This window comes from Pecten maximus, chromosome 18, assembly GCF_902652985.1.
Source record: "Pecten maximus chromosome 18, xPecMax1.1, whole genome shotgun sequence".
Lineage (NCBI taxonomy): Eukaryota > Metazoa > Mollusca > Bivalvia > Pectinida > Pectinidae > Pecten > Pecten maximus.
The window spans coordinates 23,126,298-23,144,605 of NC_047032.1; the positions used below are offsets into that span (position 1 = coordinate 23,126,298).

Genomic DNA, 18,308 nt, shown 5'->3' on the forward strand with positions numbered 1-18,308 from the left:
GGAAATTATCTATGGCCGGATTAAAAAAAAAACAATTAAAACTGATAAGAAAATTGATTAACTAATAGACAAATAAAAAATGTGAAAATAAAAATTTTAGAAGAATTCAAAATACCAGCAAAAAACATCTCCAAACTCCAAGCTGGGCCTGCTGCATAAAAATGGAAAATAAAATATAACAGTATCAGAATGTATATTTTACTTCAATATTTTCTAAAAAAAAAAAAAAAAACAACAACAACAACATTTGTTTATATCTGTTATTGCTTAAAACATATGTATATCTGTTAGTTTAAAACGCATATATATAACTTATAGCATAAAGCATGTAAATAACTGCAATGGCTAATCCAAAAACAGTAAATGACCTAAACTTAATGCATTCATGTGTTTGATAAAAAAAAAGTTGCAATGTGTTATGAGGCGTGTTTAAGTTTCAATTGTACAGACTGCGAAAAAAGTATCATGCTGTATGGTTTGATGATCTTATAAAATAGTTTTTTGCAAACTGTGTCCCTCTGTTGGCTGAGTTAGTTTTGTTCTCATACGAAGCTGGTTATGCTTATTAGAACAGGTAAACGAGACCAGGCAACGTCCTTCAATTTCACGTATAGGTATATTGACAAACCTTAATGTACCATATCGATCAGATATACCCTGTATAACTTGAAATCAAGGACACTACAGACTCGTCAACATCAGCCGTTTACCTCTCTCTCACAACGCAACCAACATGGAAAGCTTACATGGAATAGTTTTCCATTTCAAGGTAGCAAACAGTGTTTACATGTCACAGTTGCCTCAGTATTCAAGGGTTTATTAACACGTTCAAGATTTGAGCAGCAGAGGTCGACTTTTGAGAAATTTACAACAAAATGTTTCGAAAGATCCGTATTAAGTATGACTATAAATGTGATTGGCTCTCCTTTGGACAAGTTCTATCTGACTGTCCTTTGGACATGTTCTATCTGACTCTCCTTTTGACATGTTCTATCTGACTCTCCTTTGGACATGTTCTATCTGACTCTCCTTTGGACATGTTCTATCTGACTCTCCTTTGGACATGTTCTATCTGACTCTCCTTTGGACATGTTATATCTGACTCTCCTTTGGACATGTTCTATCTGACTCTCCTTTGGACATGTTATATCTGACTCTCCTTTGGACATGTTATATCTGACTCTCCTTTGGACATGTTCTATCTTACTCTCCTTTGGACATGTTCTATCTGACTCTCCTTTTGACATGTTATATCTGACTCTCCTTTGGACATGTTCTATCTGACTCTCCTTTGGACATGTTCTATCTGTCCCTCCTTTGGACATGTTCTATCTGACTCTCCTTTGGACATGTTCTATCTGACTCTCCTTTGGACATGTTCTATCTGACTCTCCTTTGGACATGTTATATCTGACTCTCCTTTGGACATGTTCTATCTTACTCTCCTTTGGACATGTTCTATCTGACTCTCCTTTTGACATGTTCTATCTGACTCGCCTTTGGACATGTTCTATCTGACTCTCCTTTGGACATGTTCTATCTGACTCTCCTTTGGACATGTTCTATCTGACTCTCCTTTTGACATGTTCTATCTGACTCGCCTTTGGACATGTTCTATCTGACTCTCCTTTGGACATGTTATATCTGACTCTCCTTTGGACATGTTCTATCTGACTATCCTTTGGACATGGTCTATCAAACCAGACGTGTTTTATTTCTGTTGATGTGTTAACAGGTTCCGTTTTCAACACCTCAGCTCTGATTTGATATTGTAACATAACCCGGATTCGACAAAAAATAGTATGGTGGGTGTCGGTAAGGAAGCAGAAGATGCTTACTCAACAGGAGCACCTGGTCTTATTTCACCTGTAAAGTTTAGAAGTCTCAACACAAATCTTTATATTTGTTTATATTTCAACCAAGTTTAAAAGATTTTGCAGCTACTCACAGCTATGTTCTCATTCCAATCGGACCTTGACAAAATAGTATACCCTTTGCATCACGTGATCAAATTATGACGTCACGATCGTCACTTGCTCGAGGGTCGCAACATCACCTGTCCAGAGAAACCTTACCAGCAAGGAGGTCAAAATAGTATTATTGCACAGCGTTGTTGTTGGCGGTAAATATAAAGATACCTATATATCAAATCCAAGGAAGACAGAATTTACTACTAATGTAATCATAAATTATTCGGGGTTTTGGCAAGTACAATTATCTCATATCTCTTATTTAGCTTATATATATATAAACTAGCTAGAAATTATTATCATGTTTGACCCTAATTGATTCGTTATGTTCCTCTGACGACGGTATAACGTTCACCCGCAAGTTGATTGAACGTTGTATTGCATTATTGAAGCTGCCAATGTTACCGCCCACAAATCCTGTAATTTTAGGCGATTTTGATCTAGTAGACATTGGTTCCGAGGAAAAGAATGAGTCATTCCAGTACATCTTTATTCATTATCTCTATTTGACAAAAAACCAAACACAGAGGTATCAGTATTAAAGTATATTCCTGCTGACATGATATTTTATATGACAAACAGTATATGCTCTATTTACATCGTCACCTGTACGCCAAAAGGGGACTTAACGTGTAATTTCACAGATATAGAAGAGGCTGAAACCTCCACAGACACAGTCATGCATCATGAAGTTGTCGGACTTGCGGGTACATCCACATGTCTGTTCGCGTGTATTGTCCGGTTCCCCTTCAGCCCATGACCTCACCGATGTATCAACGTTCTCGCCGTTGCTGAGAAAAACCCATTTGTTTGCGTCATTCCTTTCCCGTCCAGTGTACACGATATCACTGTTTCCTAGAAATATAAATATATCATTTTCACTTTTATTAAACCCATGACATAAACTCCCTATAGTTTTAAAAGTGATATTTTTACAACAGTAACGGAATGTATCTGACCATTTTTTCGTTTTGTAGAAATTAAAGTACTGAAAGGATTTTTTCATAGCAACAAAATTGTACATTTGACATACATGTACATGTATATGGCCTTAAACAGGGGCTCGGTTGCGTCAATTCCTTTGAACAAACTCGATAGCACTTCATCACAGCATGGCACTGGCCATACACCACCATTCTTTGTAGGTTCAAGTCTTTCAGTTAAATAAACTCGATTGCTAGTAACATGTATCTTAGCAGTCATTTTGGTTAAAGAAAGGATGTCGTTTGAGGATTTCAATATATCTTAATGCTTTGATATTGAAAGGAGGCCAATGATGTTTTTATGCAAACTTTATGTATTGTCGTTACATTGACATTCGGGGGCCGCGATTGCCGAGTGGTTAAGGTGTATGTTGTGTGATACTTCTTTTAACTAACTGTACATATGTGTATGTATGTGTAATGTACGTTTCAATTTGATGCTTAAAATCTTTTGAAAAATATAAAAAAAAGTTGTCTCGACACTTTATCAATAGCCTTCCGGCTCTAGCCTAGGTCGCGAGTTCGAAACCGACGAGGGGCAGCTGCCTGGACCTGACGAAGGCCGATGATTTTTCTTCGGGCTTTCCTTCCTCCAAAAATTGACACACGTCATTAAGTGACTCTGGTTGCTAATATGACAATCCGATATTGAGACTGTAGATCTGGTCGATCTTACGTTTTTTTGTTGTTTTTTTTTTGCTAGAAAAGCGCAATTGGTCCTTGGCCCTAATGAAAATAAGAAGCTGACCCGTCACATGAAATATTTTGTTCTTGTTGTTGTTTTTTTCTTCTCCAAAACATATCCAAACATTAATGTACAGATGAATTAGATACTGCCATTAGAAAGATGCTGGGAACAATGAATATGACGTCATAGCGGCCGTTTTTCAATAAATCAAAAAATATTAACGGGCGACATTCTATTTATCTGTCACCCAAATTGTATTCATATCGACTGTATACTACCATTTGGTAACAGTTCAATGCTTATATTTACATTCATAAAGATTTTTTATTTACTGTAGGTTATGACGCGTTTAAATTTGCCGCTTACTCTATCACTGACGTCATCAAGTTCAAATACCGGAACAGCCGAAATTTCCAGAAGGAATAATATAGTCCCTGATGACGTTATTAATAGCAAGCACATAAGATCGTGTTTGTACACATTTCGCTTTATTTTTTATTTTATATACGTTTGTATGTATCGTCAAATTGTTCACAATTGCATAATTTCTGATTGTTTAAAATCGAAACCGTTTTTTTTTCTGCGCAATGATATAAGTTAACATTTAGAAGTGATGCGGCGTTGAACGGGCATTGCCCAGGACAGACTCGATTCCTCGGAAACACTTATGTTTCTATCGACTGGATTTACATTATTTTAAGAAGAATATCAGCTCTTAAATTCTAAATGAAAGTCGTCTTGACAATAGGGGAAAACGATTACAAGGATATTTCGTTCGAAACAGATTCCAGTCTAACCGGTCAATTCAGTGTCGCTAACTTAGCAGACGATTTTCAACTTCACAGGGGCTCGATTTTGTAAGGTAGGCTTTTGACATCAGTGAATAACCACAAAACTAAAATCCAGTAGGCCTACATATACACAACCGGAAACCATGTCGATACTCCCGATATTTATACAAGATTTTTTTTATAAATACTTTACTTTTATTGTTATCGTGTCTTGCTTTTCTGAAAATTCGGAACGAGCCCCTGTGTCTGTGAGTGTGACGACATTGACAATTTGATCATATTTCGTATAGATCAAGAATGGCACTTACAGTTATTTCGTGTTGACTACATTTTTCTTATTATAAAATAATACTCTCATAACTTGTGACGTTGCTTTATTTTTCGTTGTGGTTTCTATAAATAAATGCTAGCATTCCAAAGCTCTCTAGACCGAAAGTAACTGGCGGCCATTGTTTAACCTACAACACCTGGAGCAGTATTCATACACTGACCGAATCACTGTAAGTTGTAGTATACAGTCTCATGAATACAATTTGGTTTACTAACGACATATAGACAAATGCAACGCAGAATGTAAATATATTGATATGTATTCACCAAAGTACAAAGGAAGCCGTTATAGTACAAACTATTGTTGATATTTTAGTTCTCAAATATATAAATGAAAGTTCCGTTTTCATTAACCCGGTTATTCCCCTTCTCATTTTGAGGACTTGGCATTTTAATGGTTTTCGAGTTGATTCATTATTCACAAATTTGTAAATAAAGAAATACTGTTTTGTGTTCTTGTTGGTAAATTCTTTTGATGTCCTGCTTTTAAAAGAAACAACAATATTGATTACTCACCAACACGGCTCGGCAAATGTTGCATTATGAATCGAGATTCCTCGTCTGTTTTGATCTCGACCAGATTTGCTCCCTTATACTTGCAGCGGCTCTGGAATAAGGATAGGCATATGCTATTAGATTTGCAACCAGATATTCAAAGACACGCTGTCTTTTCCTGAGTTGTCACTGCCTCATTTTTGCCTTCAGTTAAGCGTTCCTCCCTATGAATTTTGGGAGTCAACTTAGGTGTAAGAACAGTGGTTCAATAGGGTAAAACATGCACATAATACCGCATTCCTACTTCGTTTGTTTACATAACACATCACTTTGCCGCAAAATAGACAAGAAACAAGGATACTTGTCTATAACCCAAATAATTGATTTTAAAGTTAGTTATTCTGTCTCACTCAGATTCAACATAAAAAAAAATGCTACTGATCATCGTTTTACTTTATTCTATTTCATATTTCAAATTGATTTATTTTAAAATGTAGAACTGTGAAAAATTGTGACGGAAAATTTGTGTAGAAAAAATACGAGTTTACAAGAGATTACCCGTCATTAAGCAAACAAAATAAAGTGTCACCATACACAATAAAGTGTCACCATACACAATAAAATATCTCCAGACTAAAATACTTTTTTTTTTTAAATAAACATTAGAACTCGAATGTTAAGAAATATTGTTACCAAATGAGTAATCATTAATATTCAATGATAGATATTGGTTAAAGTTTTTCTACAACTCACTACTGCTGTAGCCCACCCCGTTTTCTCAGAGGAACTAGAGACATAGTAACATTTTTCCGGAGATACGATCCAGCCATCGTCACAGACTCGTGGTGTGGTTGTAGTGGAGGAAGTGGTGGGGCTGGAAGTTGTACTGGCTAAAATAGAATAAAAGTCGAATAAAGCTATCGAAGAAAACACAGAATAAATGAAAAATAAATGAATGAATAAATAAAATACAAAATTAAATAAAATCAATGATAAGATAAATCAGTGTATTTTGCTTCGTCTACACCATGTTAATCTACATAGATTCCAGGGCATGTTCTCACCTAGAAGCATATCTTAATCAAAATAATAGGGGTCAGTTGGTAATATTGGATTTCTTGTTCTTAATGTTTCTAACTGTTTAAAACACTTAAACGAAATCTTGCCCTAGGTAAATATATTTCTAGAAGGTCGATATGCATGGTTCACTAGATTAACCTGATAAACATCACATTGATGAGGTCAATTAAAATTTACCAATAAAATAACTATCACATAAAATCCCGGTGACATTACCAGTGATCACTTGATATATTAACAATTCATTTCAACGTATTCGAAGGTACCACATCTCTGACAAAAGAAATTTGTATCCATGAAAAAAAGAATGGGATTTTGTATAGTTATGTAGTACCATAATTAACGTTATTACCAATTTCTATATGTTACATAATTTACACTATTACCACCCTCAATGTGTTACAAACATAGTGTAAATTACACTATTACCATCCTCCATATGTTAATACTTTACACTATTACCACCCTCCATATGTTAATACTTTACACTATTACCACCCTCCATATGTTACATAATTTACAATATTACCACCCTCCATATGTTACATAATTTACACTATTACCATCCTCAATATGTCACATACTTTACACTATAGCCAGCCTCCATATCTTACATACTTAACACTACAGCCACCCTCCATATCTTACATACTTGACACTATAGCCACACTCCATATCTTACATACTTGACACTATTGTCACACTCCATATCTTAGATACTTGACACTATAACCACACTCCATATCTTAGATACTTGACACTATAGCCACACTCCATATCTTAGATACTTGACACTATAGCCACACTCCATATCTTAGATACTTGACACTATAGCCACACTCCATATCTTACATACCTGACACTATAGCCACACTCCATATCTTACATACTTAACACTATAGCCACACTCCATATCTCACTACTTTACACTATAGCCACACTCCATATCTTAGATACTTGACACTATAGCCACACTCCATATCTTAGATACTTGACACTATAACCACACTCCATATCTTACATACTTTACACTATAGCCACACTCCATATCTTAGATACTTGACACTATAGCCACACTCCATATCTTACGTACTCTACACTATAGCCACACTCCATATCTTAGATACTTTACACTATAGCCACACTCCATATCTTACATACTTGACACTATAGCCACACTCTATATCTTACGTACTCTACACTATAGCCACACTCCATATCTTAGATACTTTACACTATAGCCACACTCCATATCTTACATACTTGACACTATAGCCACACTCCATATCTTAGATACTTGACACTATAGCCACACTCCATATCTTACATACTTGACACTATAACCACACTCCATATCTTAGATACTTGACACTATAGCCACACTCCATATCTTACATACTTTACACTATAGCCACACTCCATATCTTACATACTTGACACTATAGCCACACTCCATATCTTACATACTTGACACTATAGCCACACTCCATATCTTACATACTTAACACTATAGCCACACTTCATATCTTAGATACTTGACACTATAGCCACACTTCATATCTTAGATACTTGACACTATAACCACACTCCATATCTTAGATACTTGACACTATAGCCACACTCCATATCTTACATACTTGACACTATAGCCACACTCCATATCTTACATACTTAACACTATAGCCACACTTCATATCTTACATACTTTACACTATAGCTACACTCCATATCTTACATACTTGACACTATTGCCACACTCCATATCTTACATACTTTACACTATTGCCACACTCCATATCTTACATACTTAACACTATTGCCACACTCCATATCTTAATACTTGACACTCTAGCCACACTCCATATCTTACATACTTTACACTACAGCCACACTCCATATCTTACATACTTTACACTATAACCACACTCCATATCTTACATACTTGACACTATAGCCACCTCTATATCTTACATACTTTACACTATAGCCACACTCCATATCTTACGTACTTTACACTATAGCCACCTCTATATCTTACATACTTTACACTACAGCCACACTCCATATCTTACATACTTTACACTATAACCACACTCCATATCTTACATACTTGACACTATAGCCACCTCTATATCTTACGTACTTTACACTATAGCCACACTCCATATCTTACATACTTGATACTATAGCCACACTCCATATCTTACGTACTTAACACTATAGCCACACTCCATATCTTACATACTTGATACTATAGCCACACTCCATATCTTACATACTTTACACTATAGCCACACTCCATATCTTACATACTTAACACTCTAGCCACCTCTATATCTTACATACTTTACACTATAGCCACACTCCATATCTTACGTACTTTACACTATAGCCACACTCCATATCTTACATACTTGACACTATAACCACACTCCATATCTTACATACTTGACACTATAGCCACCTCTATATCTTACATACTTTACACTATAGCCACACTCCATATCTTACATTACTTTACACTATAGCCACCTCTATATCTTACATACTTTACACTATAGCCACACTCCATATCTTACGTACTTTACACTATAGCCACACTCCATATCTTACATACTTGACACTATAGCCACCTCTATATCTTACATACTTTACACTATAGCCACACTCCATATCTTACATACCTGACACTATAGCCACCTCTATATCTTACATACTTTACACTATAGCCACACTCCATATCTTACATACTTTACACTATAACCACACTCCATATCTTACATACTTGACACTATAGCCACCTCTATATCTTACATACTTTACACTATAGCCACACTCCATATCTTACGTACTTTACACTATAGCCACACTCCATATCTTACATACTTTACACTATAGCCACACTCCATATCTTACGTACTTTACACTATAGCCACCTCTATATCTTACATACTTTACACTATAGCCACACTCCATATCTTACGTACTTTACACTATAGCCACACTCCATATCTTACATACTTTACACTATAGCCACACTCCATATCTTACGTACTTTACACTATAGCCACACTCCATATCTTACATACCTGACACTATATCCACACTCCATATCTTACATACCTGACACTATAGCCACACTCCATATCTTACATACTTGACACTATTGCCACACTCCATATCTTACATACTTGACACTATAGCCACACTCCATATCTTACATACTTGACACTATAGCCACACTCTATATCTTACGTACTCTACACTATAGCCACACTCCATATCTTAGATACTTTACACTTTAGCCACACTCCATATCTTACATACTTTACACTATAGCCACACTCCATATCTTACATACTTTACACTATAGCCACACTCCATATCTTACATACTTAACACTATAGCCACACTCCATATCTTAGATACTTTACACTTTAGCCACACTCCATATCTTACATACTTAACACTATAGCCACACTCCATATCTTACATACTTTACACTATAGCCACACTCCATATCTTACGTACTTGACACTATAGCCACACTCCATATCTTACGTACTTAACACTATTGCCACACTCCATATCTTACATACTTGACACTCTAGCCACACTCCATATCTTACATACTTGACACTATAGCCACACTACATATCTTACATACTTGACACTATAGCCACACTCTATATCTTACGTACTCTACACTATAGCCACACTCCATATCTTAGATACTTTACACTTTAGCCACACTCCATATCTTACATACTTTACACTATAGCCACACTCCATATCTTACATACTTGACACTCTAGCCACACTCCATATCTTACATACTTGACACTCTAGCCACACTACATATCTTACATACTTGACACTACAGCCAGCCTTCATATCTTACATACTTGACACTATAGCCACACTCCATATCTTACATACTTGACACTATTGCCACACTCCATATCTTACATACTTTACACTATAGCCACACTCCATATCTTACGTACTTGATACTATAGCCACACTCCATATCTTACATACTTGACACTATAGCCACACTCCATATCTTACATACTTGACACTATTGCCACACTCTATATTTTACGTACTTTACACTATTGCCACACTCCATATATTACATACTTAACACTATTGCCACACTCCATATCTTAATACTTGACACTCTAGCCACACTCCATATCTTACATACTTTACACTACAGCCACACTCCATATCTTACATACTTAACACTATAGCCACCTCTATATCTTACATACTTTACACTATTGCCACACTCCATATATTACATACTTTACACTATAACCACACTCCATATCTTACATACTTGACACTATAGCCACCTCTATATCTTACATACTTTACACTATAGCCACACTCCATATCTTACATACCTGACACTATAGCCACCTCTATATCTTACATACTTTACACTATAGCCACACTCCATATCTTACGTACTTTACACTATAGCCACACTCCATATCTTACATACTGACACTATAGCCACCTCTATATCTTACATACTTTACACTATAGCCACACTCCATATCTTACATACCTGACACTATAGCCACCTCTATATCTTACATACTTTACACTATAGCCACACTCCATATCTTACATACTTTACACTATAACCACACTCCATATCTTACATACTTGACACTATAGCCACCTCTATATCTTACATACTTTACACTATAGCCACACTCCATATCTTACGTACTTTACACTATAGCCACACTCCATATCTTACATACTTTACACTATAGCCACACTCCATATCTTACGTACTTTACACTATAGCCACACTCCATATCTTACATACCTGACACTATAGCCACACTCCATATCTTACATACCTGACACTATAGCCACACTCCATATCTTACATACTTGACACTATTGCCACACTCCATATCTTACATACTTGACACTATAGCCACACTCTATATCTTACATACTTAACACTATAGCCACACTCCATATCTTACATACCTGACACTATAGCCACACTCCATATCTTACATACCTGACACTATAGCCACACTCCATATCTTACGTACTTAACACTATAGCCACACTCCATATCTTACATACTTTACACTATAACCACACTCCATATCTTACATACTTGACACTACAGCCAGCCTTCATATCTTACATACTTGACACTATAGCCACACTCCATATCTTACATACTTGATACTATAGCCAGCCTCCATATCTTAGTACTTAACACTATGGCCACACTCCATAGATCGGGGCCGCGTTGGCCGAGTGGTTTAAGTGTCTCGACACTTTAACACTAGCCCTCCACCTCTGGATTGCGAGTTCGAAACCTTCGGGGGGCAGTTGCCAGGGACTGACCTAAGGCCGGTGATTTCTCTGCGGGTACTCCGGCTTTCCTCCACCTCCAAAACCTGGCACGTCCTTAAATGACCCTGGCTGTTAATAGGACGTTAAACAAATACAAACAAACACTCTATATCTTACATACTTGACACTATAGCCACACTCCATATCTTACATACTTAACACTATAGCCACACTCCATATCTTACATACTTGACACTATAGCCACACTCCATATCTTACATACTTGACACTATAGCCACACTCCATATCTTACATACTTTACACTATAGCCACACTCCATATCTTACATACTTGACACTATAGCCACACTCCATATCTTACATACTTAACACTATAGCCACACTCCATATCTTACATACTTTACACTATAGCCACACTCCATATCTTACATACTTTACACTATTACCACCCTCAATATGTCACATACTTTACACTATAGCCAGCCTCCATATCTTACATACCTGGCACTATAGCCACACTCCATATCTTACATACTTTACACTATAGCCACACTCCATATCTTACTACTTTACACTATAGCCACACTCCATATCTTACATACTTTACACTATAGCCACACTCCATATCTTACATACTTGACACTATAGCCACACTCCATATCTTACATACTTGACACTATAGCCACACTCCATATCTTACATACTTGATACTATAGCCACACTCCATATCTTACATACTTGATACTATAGCCACACTCCATATCTTACATACTTGATACTATAGCCACACTCCATATCTTACATACTTGATACTATAGCCACACTCCATATCTTACATACTTAACACTATAGCCACACTCCATATCTTACATACTTGACACTATAGCCACACTCCATATCTTACATACTTGACACTATAGCCACACTCCATATCTTACATACTTGACACTATAGCCACACTCCATATCTTACATACTTGATACTATAGCCACACTCCATATCTTACGTACTTAACACTATAGCCACACTCCATATCTTACATACTTAACACTATAGCCACACTCCATATCTTACATACTTGACACTATAGCCACACTCCATATCTTACATACTTGACACTATAGCCACACTCCATATCTTACATAATTAACACTATAGCCACACTCCATATCTTACATACTTGATACTATAGCCACACTCCATATCTTACGTACTTAACACTATAGCCACACTCCATATCTTACATACTTTACACTATAGCCACACTCCATATCTTACATACTTGACACTATAGCCACACTCCATATCTTACATACTTGACACTATAGCCAGCCTTCATATCTTACATACTTGACACTATAGCCACACTCCATATCTTACATACTTGACACTATAGCCACACTCCATATCTTACATACTTGACACTATAGCCACACTCCATATCTTACATACTTGATACTATGGCCAGCCTCCATATCTTACGTACTTAACACTATGGCCACACTCCATATATCGGGGCCGCGGTGGCCGAGTGGTTAAGGTGTCTCGACACTTTAACACTAGCCATCCACCTCTGGGTTGCGAGTTCGAAACCTTCGTGGGGCAGTTGCCAAGTACTGACTGTAGGCCGGTGATTTCTCTCCGGGAACTCCAGCTTTCCTCCACCTCCAAAACCTGGTACGTCCTTTAATGATCCTGGCTGTTAATAGGACGTTAAACAAAAACAAACAAACAAACACTCCATATCTTACATACTTGACACTATAGCCACACTCCATATCTTTCATTGTTTACACTAAGGCCACACTCCATATCTTACTACTTTACATTATTGCCACCTCTGTATCTGACATACTTTACGCTTTACCACCTTCCAAATCTTAATTCTTGACGCTACTACCACTTTCCATGCTACATACTTTACTATCCTCCATATGATACATACTTTACTATCCTCCATATGATACATACTTTACTATCCTCCATATGATACATACTTTACTGTCCTCCATATGATAAATACTTTACTATCCTCCATATGATACATACTTTACTATCCTCCATATGATACATACTTTACTATCCTCCATATGATACATACTTTACTATCCTCCATATGATACATACTTTACTATCCTCCATATGATACATACTTTACTATCCTCCATATGATACATACTTTACTATCCTCCATATGCTACATACTTTACTATCCTCCATATGATACATACTTTACTATCCTCCATATGATACATACTTTACTATCCTCCATATGATACATACTTTACTATCCTCCATATGATACATACTTTACTATCCTCCATATGCTACATACTTTACTATCCTCCATATGATACATACTTTACTATCCTCCATATGATACATACCTTACTATCCTCCATATGATACATACTTTACTATCCTCCATATGATACATACTTTACTATCCTCCATATGATACATACTTTACTATCCTCCATATGATACATACTTTACTATCCTCCATATGCTACATACTTTACTATCCTCCATATGATACATACTTTACACTATCAATACCCTACACCAGTTACATACTTAAAGCTATTACCAATCCTCAAAGATTTAAGTTTCCATTTTTATGTGTCAAATTTATAGTGAAACTAGAATGATATCAGTGAGACATCAAAGCCGCTCACCATTGACAAAAGAACGCAAGTGATATATGTATTATTGATAATCCATTTGCCTGGATGGATTCCATATAACCGCCTTTAAGCTACATTTAGCCATAAAATCTTTGGCCTTTGACGATATTTCTGAAAGAAAGAAATTTAAAAATTCCTTTATTCATGCCTTCCAGCTCATTATACCCATCTTCTGACACCTTTTTCTGTTAGCATCATGTGGCAAGTCATCATTATTACAAATGAGTGTAAACTCTTATTCAAAAGACAAGTCCAGCTCACCAGCACTTTACCACCCGTTGTTATTTTTTGCTATCGATATCTGTGATAAAGATGTTGAAAGCATATTTTCCCAACTAGTGTGGAATACCTGACAAAAACTCACATGGACCTAATACTATGTTTAAGTCATATTTCAAAACGCAGATTTCCTTTAAATTTAAATCACAATAACTAGTCTTGTCGACATCACAAACTTCCATTAGTGATTGAAAGATATATTGTCTGATCGAACAATTAGTACATCGAACTTTTTCTGTTATCCCGTTTTTGAAAAAAAATGACGAAAATGTCGGACATTTCAAGGCAAGGTACCTGGTCGCCCGATATCTTAATATGATCATAGTGGAAGCCGTCTATTAGATGATATGAACACCTGGCTCGCAATGTATTTACATACATGGATGCGAATTGTACACATATCATAAATATTCATCACAGTACAACTACGACAGGAAATTCTATTCTTTATCATATATATGTATATGTGTCATATATAGCTCTGTAATTATAAGTTAAATAATCTACAGTTCCTCGCTTCCGTTCTACGATCCACTCAAGCAAAGCGATAGACGATGCATATCAACCAGCATTACTATAAGCACTATTAGTTTTCCTGACACCAGACTTATACAGAACTCTGTCAGTTTTCTGGTACCAGGGCCAGGGGAAACCTAGGCTATACCAGTGTATCTATATTATAATGTCTACAACCTTACGTCATACATTTTACCCAATCGCTGCGCTCTTATATAGACTTTGCCAAAATTATATAAATTATATAAGCTTATTACATGTATATGACGGAAGTATACCGGGTATCAAAAGAAAGTAGTTGTTATTTTCAATATGATAAAATCAATAAGCCGCCGGGTCTTAAAATAAAAAAGAAATCTATCGATCGTGCTCTGTATGTCATTTTTTACAGGCCATGACAGTGAAATATGCCATTAAACCCGTGTGAAAAGTCATTTTGTAGCTTTTGCAAGATATGTATATGTGGAAATAGACAGTTGTCACAGGTGTTGAACGTCAAGTATTAAGTTATAAGCTAAGCTGTTTATTACTAACATAATGTATATAATTTATTGTGTGGGCCATGTAGGCGACCACTGTAGGACGCTGGTATTATATCATATCATATATAATAATTGGCTACTGAGAATAGTTCCCTGTCTGTAGAATATCAAAATTATGAATAACATTGACCTTTATGATTTTAATCTCTAGGATATGTCCAATTCATATGTTGCAAACTAAGGGGAGACAATCGAGTATTAGAATTTTAGCTGTGCAATTCGTAACAAAAAAACTGGTGGCCAGTCTATTGACTACCATCTGTCTCTATTATAATAACGCACATGTTTACGCACGTGGGAATGTACACTGTTGTAAATAGCTGTATTTGTCAGTCAGATTTGATGTTGACGTCAGTAGAGAGCACGGGCGTGCCGTGATATTGCGATTAAGTAATACGTTTCCTACGTCCCGAATCTGGCTGATAAGGAGGGTAAGGTTTCAGTCGTATCTGCTATATATATTTTCGCCCCAGGTTTTCCCACTTATGCACATTGCCAATTCTAAGTTATTATGCATATTAACACCATTTCTAAATTAAATGTATCCTGTTTAAATTGTTTCAAAGGACACAACTTCTTATACAAATAAACAAACACATCTCTTATCAATTGGACTGTGGCGCCATGTTTAAATCAGTTTAAAGTATCCAAAGAAAAGCCAATATGGTGACTTATAATCAAAACATTAAATACATTTGTATATAAGACTAATAAATATAGTTGTATTTTTTTTTTTTTTTTTTTTTTTGTAATAATGGAAAATGAATCGATTTTTTTTTTTTTTTTTTTATAATTTGGATTTTTCAAACTTTGGTTTGGAATTTTATCAAGTAAATTTCTTGAATCTAAGAAATTATTATAATGTCAGATTTTTCTGATAATCATAGTAATAATATTGATGGTATTCATAGTAATTACTATAAATACTAGTGATAGTACTACAACACCCTACCGTCAATGTCTCCTCCGTCCAAAATCTCTCGTAGTTCTGTCTGCTCATTTTTCAAAAGGCGTATTTCATTTTCAAACCCGGACAGGAATTTTGAGAAGTCTTTCAGTTCGTTGGATATCGATTGCTTGAACTCGAGTATTTCCGTATTGTTACATTCACATTGAATGTTGGAGTCTGTGTCTCGTTCGATTGTATCGACTCGCCTTTGTAACTGACATACTTTCTCGTTTAGGTTGAAATAAGTTCCGTTTAAAAGGCCGACAACTTCACTTGTCAAACTTCTCTCTTCGGATTTCTCCACCGAAACTTTATCGTCTAAAAATACTTCATCGCACTTTGATATCAAAATCACACCAACCAGAAGTAAATACATACAATTCTTCATCTTTCTAAAGCCCTAAGTGGTAGGTTCCTGTAGAATAAAAACACGTAAATTCAGTTCCCATAGGGCTGTTATCAAAATACTGATCACGTGGTTTCATAGAACAACATTGGTAGTATTTTTTATGAATCCATTGGCAACCCTATGAACATATCAGGTAACTGATACGTCCTGTGTAATTTATCCTAGGCTATGGATTACATCAAATGACGTCTCTCGTGATGAAAACATCTTATATGAATTGATATAGATAATAAGCATTGAAAAAGTATCCGACTGGGTAATATTTGTATGTTCTGTTAGTAAGATTGAAACCGTGCTATTGAATAGTTTACCCGACAGTGGCATATTTTGCAATTATTAATCACTTGACCACTATTTGTCTGCACTAATTATCACATGAAACACCAGATACACTAACGGACATCGAACATGTCTAATTTCACATCACATAAGGAATTAAAATATTTCCCAAAAATATTATGATGTTTCACATAAAACTTGACGTTCGTCAACAACTTAATAGTTTTGGTACTGTCCGGTGTTAGCAGCTGATAAAGGAAACACTTTTCGAATCGACTTAAACACAAACACCGAGTGGGAAACATTGATGTTACTATCTAAAGATGGAAAATTGATATATAGAGGATACCTTACAGTGTCTTCAGTAATACCAAATACTCACGAGTTAAAAATATCAAAATATTAGACACACGAGTGAAGTATATTTGGTATTACTATAGATACTGTGACATGTTATGTGTATTACTTTTTTATGACAAAATATACCGGATAAGCTTTTTATTTCCTCAAAATTTTATATGGTTCAATAGCCCAAATATCACTTTAATAGATTGAATATTTTTCATTATATACAATAAATATATATATAAATAGGTGATGGACTTTGCAAGGTCCCGATTACCTGGTAAACACGTTAGAATTACTATTCTATCTCACTTTTACAATACTAGAGTATATAAGATTGAGAGAAATTGAAAAGAAAGTCTATCGATCATGCCTCATCTAGATTAGGTACCACAGTACTCGGTCGCTCAGTTGGTCCGCGCAGCGGGCTGCCCCTCCTCCCGCCTGTCAGGTGGGGAGGCCTAGGCCATAGTACCCGGCCGCTCAGTCGGTCCGCGCAGCGGGCTGTCCGCCCTCCCGCCTGCCAGGTAGGGAGGCCATAGTACCCGGCCGCTCATATCTCTCTTCTAGTCAGGCGATTGAATGGTTTCGGTTCCTTCCAGTTA

General features: G+C 36.0%; 1 protein-coding gene across 1 annotated transcript; it reads right to left on the bottom strand.

The window, feature by feature from the left end:
- Window positions 1-2,500: 2,500 nt before the first annotated feature.
- On the bottom strand, window positions 2,501-17,112 carry LOC117316156 (low affinity immunoglobulin epsilon Fc receptor-like). Its single transcript, XM_033870667.1, has 4 exons — window positions 16,674-17,112; window positions 6,011-6,147; window positions 5,279-5,369; window positions 2,501-2,825 (listed from the first exon to the last, which is right to left on the bottom strand). Exons 1-4 carry the CDS (start codon window positions 17,056-17,058, stop codon window positions 2,596-2,598), a joined length of 843 nt encoding a protein of 280 aa, XP_033726558.1. The 5' UTR covers window positions 17,059-17,112; the 3' UTR covers window positions 2,501-2,595.
- Window positions 17,113-18,308: the final 1,196 nt, after the last annotated feature.